Source organism: Pseudophryne corroboree, chromosome 10, assembly GCF_028390025.1.
Source record: "Pseudophryne corroboree isolate aPseCor3 chromosome 10, aPseCor3.hap2, whole genome shotgun sequence".
Taxonomy (NCBI): domain Eukaryota; kingdom Metazoa; phylum Chordata; class Amphibia; order Anura; family Myobatrachidae; genus Pseudophryne; species Pseudophryne corroboree.
Window position 1 is genome coordinate 57,851,840 of NC_086453.1, and position 12,571 is coordinate 57,864,410.

Below are 12,571 nucleotides of genomic sequence, written 5' to 3' on the forward strand. Positions count from 1 at the left end.
AGTGTTTGGGCAACTCCGCTACACTGTTCCTGGGACTGCTTGGGCAAATCCTCCTTTGTAAAGCCGCCTGATAGTCAGCGCTGTGACTTTACAAGACACTTAAGTATTCTACATGTCGTTTAGACAGTGATAGTTAAGAAAGAGTGCATTTGGTCAGGGTTTTTTTGGTACATTTACCCTGTGATATACATCCAGTCTTTACTGTGCAGTGTTATATCTATTGATTACATAGCTATATATAAGCTAGTCCAGTGCAGTATTATTGCTTGTCATAACGTCTGCATTGTACAAACTGTGACTATATGTGTGTGCATTGGCCTGCTGGGTGACTTCCATTTTGTGTCTCTCACTCAGCTTGCTATCCCTATAGTCTATAACCTGAGGGGGCTTGGTGCGTCAGGTTAATTATAATATAGGATATTCACAAGATACTTTCATTGTATTTTCCTCTGTGATTTTAGTCACCATACCTCTCCAGAATCCCTGTTTGTGCTGACTACACTGCGCAGGGGTTTGGGTCAGGTATTGTGCTGCTGATAAATTATACTGTGTTACCTTATACTGCAAGTTATAACATGTCTGCTTATGAGGGTAACGGTTCTGGGGCTGAACACACTAGGAGTGGTGCTGAAGCCGCAGATACCTTTGAGGAAAATATAGCAGCTGAGGGCTCTGGTTCTGGGGGTTCCTTGCCCCCCAGTGGGACGGTTGCAACGGGGGTCCAGAATGACCCGCCATGGGCTACCTAAACTAACGCCCCCTATGGGACCTCCTATGCCGGTCCAACCGTATATGGTCCCTGCGGTTAATCCGCCGTGGGCAGATAACTTGTCCGCTCAGTTAAAGAAATTGAACCAGTCGCTGACTACTAATAAGTCTGACCCTTGCTCGCCTAAGACCAAATGGTCCTCTAAGCGGGCCATTACTTCCTCACAATCCACTGCTGTCACTGACACCTCGTCTGATGAGGACGGCATTTACACCGACCCCACAGATTCTGACACTGATAATACTGATGGGGATCACAGTTCACAAGTGGATGTTCCTGATCTATTGGAGGCTATAAAGTTGATTCTGCAGATTACGGATGATCCCGAGCCATCCGTTCCTCCTAAGAAACCAGATAGATTCAAGCGTCAGAAGGAGGTTAAACAAGTTTTACCTCATTCTGATCACCTGGTTCATATACGTCAGGAATCCTGGGAAAATCCAGGTAAGAAGTTCGTGCCTCACAAAAAGCTGCTAGCTAGCTATCCCCTCGTGCCAGAGCTGTCTAAAAATTGGGAGACACTGCCTCCAGTGGACTCGCATGTGGCAAGGATGGTGGTTTCCTCAGCTCTGCCTGTCACTACCGTCACGTCTCTGAAAGAGCCTACGGATAAACGTGTGGAGGGTTGTCTGAAAGCGACTTACACCCTCACGGGCGCTGCTCATAGGACCACTATTGCAGCAACATGGGCTGCGGAAGCTATTGAAGCGTGGGCCCTAGAGTTGGAAGCTGAAATCTCCTCTGACCATGCTAGACAATGCTTGTCATATATTGTCACAGCTTCTCACTATATTAAAGAGGCGGCTTCTGATGCCGGTGTTCTGGCAGCCAAGGCTTCTACTACGTCAGACCTGGCTCGCCGGATATTGTGGCTGAAATCCTGGTCTGTGGATCTGGACTCTAGAAAAACGGTGGAGGTGCTCCCTTTTAACGGATATATCCTGTTCGGGGAGGACTTAAATAAGATAGTGGCTGATTTGGCTACTGCCAAAACTGCCTGTCTGCCAAGTACTGCTCCTTCTGTGCCGAAGGCTAAAAGTACTTCCTTTCGTCCTTCAGGAAAAGCAAAAGGTCAGGCGTACCACAAACAGGCCCACACTTCCAAACCTGGTAAGCCAAAGCCCAAAAGAGCCTGGCTACCCGTCAGCCAGCTTCCAAGACCGATAAGCCTGCCGCATGACCGGGCGGGCCTCCCCCTGGGGGACTGGCTTCTAGGGTATACCCAGGAATGGTTGAAGACCACTTCAGATGCCTGGGTACGGGAAGTCATCACTCGAGGTTACGCCATAGCCTTCAAAAACCGTCCCCCTCATCGATTTTGCCGGACAGACGTCCCTTCGGACGGCGAGTGGTGTGCTGCCCCCTGGCCTGCCTTTTGGGTCTCCCGTGGTTTCACTAGGAACCTTCTGTTGCTGGAACTGTTTCCTGTCATTGTGGCTTTGGAATTGTGGGCTTCCAGGTTTTCGGATCTGAGCATATCGTTCCGCTGCGACAACATGGGAGTGGTCCACGTTATTAACAATCAGTGTTCCACCTCCCCCCAAGGCTTGCGCCTTTTGCAGTATTTGGTCCTCAAATGCTTAAGGCACAATATTAATTTCAGGGCTCACCATGTCCCCGGCATCAACAACCGGATAGCGGATGCTTTGTCTCGTTTTCAATTTGATAAGTTCCGTGAGTTGGTGCCGGGGGCAGCGGCTGAAGGTTTACCGTGCCTGCCTTATATCTGGCAGATTATCGAGCCGGGTTAGTTGCTTTGGCCAAGAATGCTTTAGCTCCTTCCACGCTTAGGGCGTATGATGCGGCCTGGCGTGATTGGATGCCATTTTCATGAAGGTATGGTCCAGTGGGTAAGTCCTCCATTGACTGTTTGATGGCTTTTGTTTGGAGCCATTATAAGGAGGGTAGGTCTAAGGTAGCCATGGCTTCTGCCCTTGCGGGCATATCTTTCCATGCTAAGGTGCGTCGGCAAGCGGACCCCACCAGGTCTTTTTCGTCCTTTCCAAAGCCCTTAAGGGTTGGGCTAAGGAAAGTCCTGTGCCGGTGGATTCTCGGAGGCCTGTTACTTTGCAGTTGTTGACAGAATTGCTAGGTGTGCAGATCAAGCTGTCCGAGGTCGCTGGATGTCCCTTAGGGCACAGGTGACTGAAGATATTTGCCCGTTGCGACTGGTGAAGGAGTATGTCCAGTTGCGGCCTCCAGGGGGCGATCAATTTAAGTGACTGGAGCTGGCGTCTGTTAGCGACTTTTCCTTTGCCATCCTCCAACATAATATCCTCCATCATAATAAATCTAGTTTAACAATCAGGTCAGCTATCAATAAATACCGTCTGACCTTTAAATCCAGCTATCAGTGTCTGTGTCGTTATTTTAGTGTTAAGATAGCTTACAGTAAGTGTTTAAGTTTATCACAATAAAATTATGGGCTCCTTAATAAATTCAAACGTCACTTTATTACATACTTGCCTAGCTGACCCTCTCCATGAGGGAGAACATGCTCTGTTCCTGGACTTTCCTGGTAATGTATGATTGCCATCACCTGTGGTGAAACACCTTTCTTATCAATTAACTAGCTCACCACAGGTGATAGCAATCCTACATTACCAGGAAAGTCCAGGAACAGAGCATTTTCTCCCTCATGGAGAGGGTCAGGTAGGCAAGTATGCTTTATTTCCTGTGTCCTCCTTATATTTGGGATTTAGGGCTCTCTTTTCCTCTGCCATGTTGTGATAGGAAGGAGATGAAGAAGGGCCTTCTGAGACCAGGTACGATCCACAGTGCACACAACACCCGCTATTATTAGGGGTGTCACATTTTATGCACTCCAAAAGAAAACCCAGTATTTTTGCTACTTGCGCAGAGCTGCCTGCAAGCATGAGCTGCGTCCAGATAGGCATGCCTAATTAAATGCACCTGCGTAATGCTGCAGACACCCGGAGCAGATGTGCCCAGAATATGTCCTGTGGCTTCACAGTGATTGTAAAATATGCTTAAAAAGTCAGTACACAATGCATATGCATTACAGCACATGGCCGGTCAGTGTAAAGCATAGGTCTGTAAACTCGGTCCTCGGGACACCACACAGTGCATGTTTTGCAGGTCTCCTCACAGAATCACAAGTGAAATAATTAGCTCCACCTGTGGACCTTTTACAATGTGTCAGTGAGTAATTAATACACCTGTGCACCTGCTGGGTTACCTGCAAAACATGCACTGTGTGGAGTAATGAGGACCGAGTTTGCAGACCTATAGTATAAAGGAAGGTTAGGGTTAGGCTGCGGGCTGACGGGGGTTAGGCACTAGGGCAGGCATGTCCAAACTGCGGCCCTCCAGCTGTTGTGAAACTACATATCCCAGCATGCCCTGACGCAGTTTTGCTGTCAGAGAATGCTAAAGCTGAGTCAGGGCATGCTGGGATGTGCAGTTTCTCAACAGCTGGAGGGCCGCAGTTTGGACATGCCTGCACTAGGGAGAAGTGTAGGGATTAGGGTTAGGGAAAGCAATGAAATACTTACAGGAATGCCGATGGATGATCCAGAAGTGACTATCACATGACCACCGAGACCTGGAAGAGGCCGCTGAGGCCCCTGCAGCCGCCAGGAGAAAGTCACTGCTGGGCCATGAGGGACGATATGTCGACATTCTAACATGTCAACATTTCATCACAGTTTACATGATGAATGTCAACATTCTAATTGATGACATATCATACCCAACCCCACTGAATGCACCAGGGGTCGAGCACTACATGTGTGTTTGTTTGGTACTCTGCATAGGATGCATGCTATGTGAACACGCCCTTATTGTAGTTCAACTACGCCTTCAAACCCCTCCCGTCCTACACACCATCTTGGCTCCCTTTGTGCAACAAATTAGTAAGGGCTTAAGGTGCCCATACACCTAAAGATGTATCTGCCAATCTGGCTGGTTGGAACGAATATCTGGTAATGGATGGCAGCAAATGACATGGATGGGAGCAAATGACAGTTGACCATTTCAAATGGTCAACTGTCATTTGCTCCCATCCATTACCAGATTTTTGTTCCAACCAGCCAGATTGGCAGATACATCTTTAGGTGTATGGGAGATGTACTTAGCAGTGATAAAAGTGGAGAAGTTCCACCTGTGGACCTTTTAAAATGTGTCAGTGAGTAATTAATACACCTGTGCACCTGCTGGGTTACCTGCAAAACATGCACTGTGTGGGCCCCCGAGGACCGAGTTTGAGAACCTCTGGTATACATCATGGAGGAAGATACTTGATAGAGTCATGGAACATGGATCAAAAAGATTTAAAAAAAAATTTGACAAAAAGTTGGATGCAGATTTGACCCACGATTTTCCTGTATAAGCTTGACAGGAACACAGACACACATAATTTGGATGACCTGAAATAGTCTACTGTAGGTTGATGTCAAAATGCTATTACTCCAAATGACTAAAGGTTGGTCTACACCCTCCTACTAGCCTGATACATTCCCTAAATATCTTTTCCCAGGAGTACGTGTTTCCCCACGCCCCCCAGAAGGAAAACCGTGTAGGGAAGTCGTCAGCAAGAGGACCAATCATAAGCAGGATAGAAATTGTGGCTTTAGAAGCTGCGCTTACACCCTTCGGCAGCCATTTTAAAGTGTCAAAAGTAAATGTTTCGCCACAGAGGCGAAAATGAGTCTTTAAGATGTAAATGAGGCCTGAATGAGCTGTATGTAGGTGAAAAATAAACATTTACATTAAAGACGGGTTGCCCTATGGTGGTAGTAAAAATAAAGGGACCTTTTTATTCTGTCCACCATCCACAACAGCTTTTTTTTAGTGACACAACCTGTGGTGGATGTTTGGCTGTTTTAAACCAGTTATACCAGTGTTTCCCAACCTCAGTCCTTAAGGCAGTCCAGGTTTTAGTGATATCCATGTCTGAGCACAGATGGTTAAATCCAGATAACTGAGGTACAAATTAAGCCACCTATACTCCAGTATGGTTATCCTTAAAACCTGAACTGTTAGTGTGCCCTGTGGACCGTGGTTGGGAACCACTGATTTACACTTTATGAAATACTTTTCCATCCATACAAAGGAGGCTACTCGCATGTCCTTAATACAAAGCCATTACAGAAACAGTTTAGCACTGGTCTGCCATTTTGGATTGTGTGACCTCTAATGGTCATTAATGAAATGTACATACAGCTATTGTTTTCTCCCAGCGCTTCACAGTATAAAATTCACTTTAATTAATGAAAAGACCGCTGCAGAAGCTATGTGGCCCTGACATTGTTTACGTCCTTACTTTTGTGAGGTGCGTCTCAGCCGCTCGGTGTCGCTGTCCCTCTTCAACTTGGCGATATTCACCAGGTAGTTCTCCTTCTGAACGGCTTCCCAGGTGAGCATCCGGCTGTCCAGAGGCTCCTTTAATTCCAACACTAGGAACCAAAAAGTGGGCGTACTGTATTAGTTAATGGCAAGAGGCAGACATTTTCAACTAGCCCTGCCCACTTATTTACTAAGTTTCACCCACTGAGATCATTGTCGAGAGCTAAAAAAAATAAAAAAAAGATTACAGCTTAGAGACACCGGGCCTTAGGGGGTTATTCAGAAATGATGCAGATTTTGCTCCCACGGCAAAATCTACGTCCACATACTCACATGCTGGGCGCTGTCCAGCAAGTGTGGCGCCCACCCCGTGATGCATTCGCAATTTATTTGTGAACGCATTGGATAGAGGTCGACCCCTGCCTCTGCATCTTGGCTGTGCAGGTAGGGCACCGTCGCTATATTTCCATACACAGGCGACGTCATAGACTGACCCCGAAAATGGCCATGACGCAGCTGCTTAGGCAAATGCGTACAAACATGAATTACGCCCACCAGCCATTAAAAGAGAGCCCAGTAGGCGACATTGTTTTTCTATTATTCTGAGAGTTAAAGCAGCAATCCCACATAGCTGTTTACTTCTTTAAGTAGCCAGTTAAATACCTTTTAAGCACGCAACTGAACATCATGTTTCTTAGCTGTCCCCCTATCTCCTATTCAAAATCTCTCTGGAGGGCAGACTAGTATGGCTGTCTGTAACACTCACAGCAAAATGAGCTCAGAAGGTAGTTCCTTAGCCTCTCTGCTCCTTACATATGCCATGTGACTGGTTGCTATGGTAGCGATATAGACAGCAGAGGATCATCACGGTTCCCCCTATCCATAGAAGCTGATACTGCACAGTAATCTTTACTTTGTACTTTTGATTAATTTAATCGCCAGCTTGATTAATTACGTATCTAAACGCCGGAATCTAGAGCTGCAGTAGAAGACTCACTGAAGTGTCTGATTTTCTGAGACTCCACCTTGCGGATCTTGCGCTTGATAAACGTGTGAATGTGGCTGATGATAATAAAGGGCGGGGCCAGTGCCGGGCGGTTGTGGTACTCCACAATCAGGTTGTAGCGCTGGAATTTCCAGTAGATATCACTGTTACCTTGGACTTTGGAGAAGGTGTAGCTGAGCAGAGGAAAGACATAGTGCAACATTAACAACAGTATATGATTCAAACACAGTAAGAAACTCAGTGTGGACAATGTATGACCGATGCAGCAAACAAGCAGTTTATGTGTAGCACAGTCAAGTCTCCAGTTCGCACTGCATGATTTCTCAGTACAGTATAGGGACTCCTGTCCCAGCACTGAAAGAGTCATGCAGTGCACATATAGGACCTCACGTACAGCTGGACGTATTTGCACCCAAAGTGTATACATAAAAACAATTGCCACAAAAATAATGCAGATACGGATAACGCAACACAGTGGACCGGATTCCGAGATGCACGCAACATAGATTTTTTTTTTTACAACTGCGCATGCTTTAAAACGCCAAAATATTTGCAATGCGCATGCGTCTTAATGGGTAGCAGTTGATTTACAGACAGACATAATCCCGACACGGTCAAAATAACAATATTCATTATGCCGACACGCTCAAAATGCCAACATAGTCAGAATGCCGACATTTTGGAATGCTGACATGTCAAAATGCCGACATGCATTTTTAAGGAATTTTTGCCCCAAAACAGACTTTACCATCCCAGTGGACCTGGAGGGGGATATAACAGTGTGCCAAGCGCAGCGAGCCACGCAAGGGGACGAGGTACACTTAGACGGTGTCCTTGTCAACCTATGTCCACATTGACACAAAAAAACGCTAGCAAAACTCATGTTGGTATTTTGCCATGTCAGCATTTTGAACATGTCAGCATAATGAATGTCGGCATTTTGACTGTGTCGGTATTTTGACTGTCGGAATTATGTCCGTCGGTATTGTTGGTCAGTAAATCATACTGAACCAATCCCAATGGTGTGCCTCAGAAAACTCAAACTTAATTCAGCCGCAGACATTAAGAACTGTTAAGGCAATGAATGGGGTGTTACTGGGCACTGTGTGGGAAGTGGCTAGTAATGCACGCAAAAAGGCTCCGTCTCATGCACATGCTAAGGGAATGTCACAGGCGTGTCACTGAATGAGTTCCCATACAGAGACGCTCTAGCTGCTCACGCAGGAGGCCAAACTCAGACGGAGAAGCTGCCACAGAGCTGGTGGAAAGTTGGGTGGTGCAGCCGATGTTTGCGGCTTTACCCACCAGATGGCACTACTGCGTGCATGGAGCAGACAGTGGGCGTCTCAGTCCATGCACATTCAGCTGCACACTTTTACACGGGGAAGGGCTTCGTAGCAGCATTAGTGTAAAGCCACAGAAGCAACTGCGGCAAAATATTCAAACAAGGATGTCGCTGCATTCCATCTCTGAATTGGGCCGAATGTGTCTGCATGGAGATATGTTTGATGCATTAACAAAGTTTTGATGCAGCCGCATTGGAAGAGGTTGATGATGAACACTGGCATTTTAATGTATATTCTTTAAAAACCAAAAAAATGTAAATCTAAAAATGACAAACAATACTGCGGACATCTATAAAATGAACTGAGGGACAGCACGCCTAGCCCGACCCGGCTGGTAACTGTTAAAGCTGTGGGCGGAACCGCCTGGCGTCCTCCTGCAAACTGCAACCAGCATCGGTCTAAGACAGACTGTGCTTATCATACTACAACAGGGAAACCCAGAAATGCTGGGAATGAGTCCTCCTATTATCCTTTTTTTGCTGCTGCTGTGAAACTACATGTTGCAGCATGCACTGGCAGCAGCTGACTGGGAGGAGTTGCAGGCGCTTCTGGTCTTGGCTCCAGATACAGCTCTACACAACATTTGCTGTTAAGGAAACGGGACAACCGACATGATACGTGGATGGTGGTGCGTCATTGTGGCCTGACCTGCACTTACAATCAGCCACCTGTCCTGTTCCTTTCCCTGACAATGTTGCACAGCGGCGTATCAAGAGAGGAGGGGACCCGTGTGCAGTCTCCGTGTGTGGGCTCCCTCCTCTCCCGTAGCCGTCAGCGCTGTTAGCGATCTGAGCACTAGAGAGACTCTGGCACAGTGCCAGAGTGTATAGTGCATACGCAGGTCCCCGAAAAAATGGCGCGGCAGCCACTGCACCCATTATAGATACGCCAGTGTACCTTATGGCAGGTGCCCGTGGCGCCCGTTCACCCCTGCTCTGCAACTCCCAACTTCCAGCACATTTGGGATAAAGCTACCCTAATAGGGACAGAAGGACAGAGCCACCAAATAGAGACTGTCTGCCTAAATTGGGACAGCTGGGAGCAGCGGCGTTTCTAGAGAGGAGGGGACCCGTGTGCTGACTCCGTGTGTGGGCCACCTCCTCTCCCATAGCCGGCATGCGCTGTAGACTCTGGCACTGTGCCAGAGTCTCTAGCGCTCAATGCGCTAGCAGCGGCGGTGACGGCTACGGGAGAGGAGGGGGCCCACACACAGTCGCTGATGGACTCCGGAAAGGTAAGTATAGAAGAAATGGGTGCAGTGTGTGCGGTGGGGGCCCGTGTGCCCTGCACATACTGCACCTATTATAGATACGCCAGCGGCTGGGAGGTATGATATCACACCCAGAATCAGATATGGCTGAGGGCCTAATTCAGACCTGATCGCAGCAGCAAAATTGCTCTCTAATGGGCAAAACCATGTGCAGTGCAGGTGTGGCAGATGTAACATGTGCAGAGAGAGTTAGATTTGGGTGGGGTGTGTTAAAACTGAAATCTAAATTGCAGTGTAAAAATAAAGCAGCCAGTATTTACCCTGCACAGAAACAATATAACCCACCCAAATCTAACTCTCTCTGCACATGTTATATCTGCCCCCCCTGCACTGCACATGGTTTTGCCCATTAGAGAACAATTTTGCTGCTGCGATCAGGTCTGAATTAGGCCCTATGCACGTGCACACACTATGAATGAGGTCATCAGGTTTACTGCTACTTGCCATAACCTCACCTTTCCTTCTTTTTACCTCTGTTCAACTAATGACTATTATTTTTATTTTTTTTCCGTCATCAGCCTTAACCAACATGGAGCAGTGAGCATTATATAAATAACGATTATCAGACATAAAGACATAGGTCTGGCTATCCAATATCTATATAATTATTGTGTAAGGTCTGTTTCAGTGTAGCATAAGAGGAGGACCCAGCCAGCAACCAGAAACGGGGTAGGTATGGGGCAGGGAGCGGGAGGGGCAGCGGGGAGGAACAGAGCAGAGCAAGCAGCAGCCAGAGTGGGAGGCGGGGCAGCGGAAAGAGGAGGAACAGACCAAAGGGCAGTACAGATTGAGGGGGAGGCAGACTGAGGTGACCTGGCCAGGTCCCTTTACTAGTACGATCTTATTATTATCATTATTTCTATGGCACCACAAGGTTTCCACAGCGCCAAAGTACATAAACAAATGAGCAAAACAAGAAAACAGCGACTTACAGTACAAGACAATGGGCCAGATGTACTAAGCCTTGAAAAGTGATAAATATCACGGTGATAAAGTACCAGCCAATCGGCTCCTAACTAATTTTTCAAACACAGCCAGTGACATGGTAGTTAGGAGCTGATTGGCTGGCAGTTTATCACTGTGAAATGTATCACTTTTCAGGCTTAGTACATCTCCCCCAATGTAGGACAAGTACTTGTTATATAAACATTGCTGCATCAGGGGACATGGCACTGAAATAAGTCTCAGGGTGGCAGAAACGGAGGGTTAGGTGATATCGTAGGAAGCATGGAAAGGAGAGAAGGAAATCTTCTTCTAAGGCTGTTATATGAAAGTTAGAGAATTTCCCGCCTTCCACCAGTTACCTGAACATGGCGATCAGCAGATTCAGCAGAAGAATGTTCGCAACGAGCAGAAAGACAACCAGCAGGAGAATCACCAGCCAATTGGCAAATGTGTTGGGACAAGGGGGCAATACCTCATTCATGATTTCCACAGGGTCATCTGTGCAGTTTATATTTTCTAGTAGTCCAGCTGTGGGGAAATGGAGACAGGACGGGTCATAATGATGGTCCCTACACAAGGAACTACACACAATGACATCTTCATTGTCCATTCTTTGTGCGGTCTGTAACTATATGTTTATTACACCTTATGAAATGTGCATAAAATGCAGAGTTCTTGTGTATGTACAGTCCATGAGCAGGCTATGGGCACAGTGCGTTCGTTTGCTGAAAGACTACAGGTAGCCTATATTTGCTATAGGGCAGGCAGTCCGGGAGCTACAGTATATAAACAGAACGAGACAAGTAAGATAACCTTTCCATCCTTGCTCGTGGACCACTTATAACAGTAGTTGCATATTATTTGATCTCTTCAGGACAAAGAATCGCCATATAAAGTCAGAATTTGGCCTATGTAAAAGTAATAATAATACACATAGGACTTAATTCAAGGTTGATTGCAAAATACCATTTTCCCCTAATGAGCAAAACCATGTGCACTGCAGGTGGGGCAGGTGTAACATGTGCAGAGAGAATTGGGTGGGGTGTGTTCAAACTGAAATCTCAATGGCAGTGTAAAAATAAAGCAGCCAGTATTTACCCTGCACAGAAACAATATAACCCACCCAAATCTTACTCTCTCTGCACATGTTACATCTGCCCCACCTGCACTGCACATGGGGCCTAATTCAGATCTGATCGCAGCAGCAAATTTGTTAGCTAATGGGCAAAACCATGTGCACTGCAGGTGGGGCAGATGTAACGTGCAGAGAGTGTTAGATTTGGGTGGGTTATTTTGTTTCTGTGCAGGGTAAATACTGGCTGCTTTATTTTTACACTGCGATTTAGATTGCAGATTGAACACACCCCACTCAAGTCTAACTCTCTCTGCACATGTTATATCTGCCCCCCCTGCAGTGCATATGGGGGGTATTTCAGACTGCATCGCTGCAGCAATCGCAGTCTGAATTACTGTGTGGAGTGCGCACGCGCAGCGGCCATACTGCGCGTGCACATCCCGGGAGCTCAGTGAGATGCTATCAGCATCTCAGGGCTGCGATCGCCTCTGCCTGTTAGAACGCCGTTGGCAGGGCGCAGTCTGGACAACGGAGGCGTGTCCGGACCGATGGGGGGCAGGCCACGGCAGCTGCGTGACATCACACGCAGTCGCTGCGACCCAGGACGTGGCGAGTAGCGGCCTGCCAGCGCGCAGGAGCTGCACTGGCAGGGAGCTACTCGTTAGGTACAAAAGCATCGCCGCTGTGCGATGCTTTTGTACCTGTGCGGGGGAGGGCAGAGCCAGACGTGGGGCGGACTAGCCCTGTGCTGGGCGTCCTCCCGCATGTCTGTGAAACCGTAGATGTGCTAAATTTAGCACATCTACGATCAGATCTGAATTAGGGCCCTCATTCCGAGTTGTTCGCTCGCAAG

At 47.3% G+C, this 12,571-nt stretch overlaps 1 protein-coding gene across 1 annotated transcript in view; it reads right to left on the reverse strand.

Annotated features, from left to right (window-relative positions):
* Nucleotides 1-12,571, reverse strand: part of TRPM4 (transient receptor potential cation channel subfamily M member 4) — a 211,149-nt gene that overhangs the window by 14,939 nt on the left and 183,639 nt on the right. The window contains exons 20-22 of the mRNA XM_063942435.1: nucleotides 11,003-11,171; nucleotides 7,074-7,255; nucleotides 6,054-6,186 (exon numbers count right to left, since the gene is read on the reverse strand). Of these exons, the coding sequence (XP_063798505.1) occupies nucleotides 6,054-6,186; nucleotides 7,074-7,255; nucleotides 11,003-11,171 (484 nt within the window). The remainder of the gene's footprint in view (nucleotides 1-6,053; nucleotides 6,187-7,073; nucleotides 7,256-11,002; nucleotides 11,172-12,571) is intronic.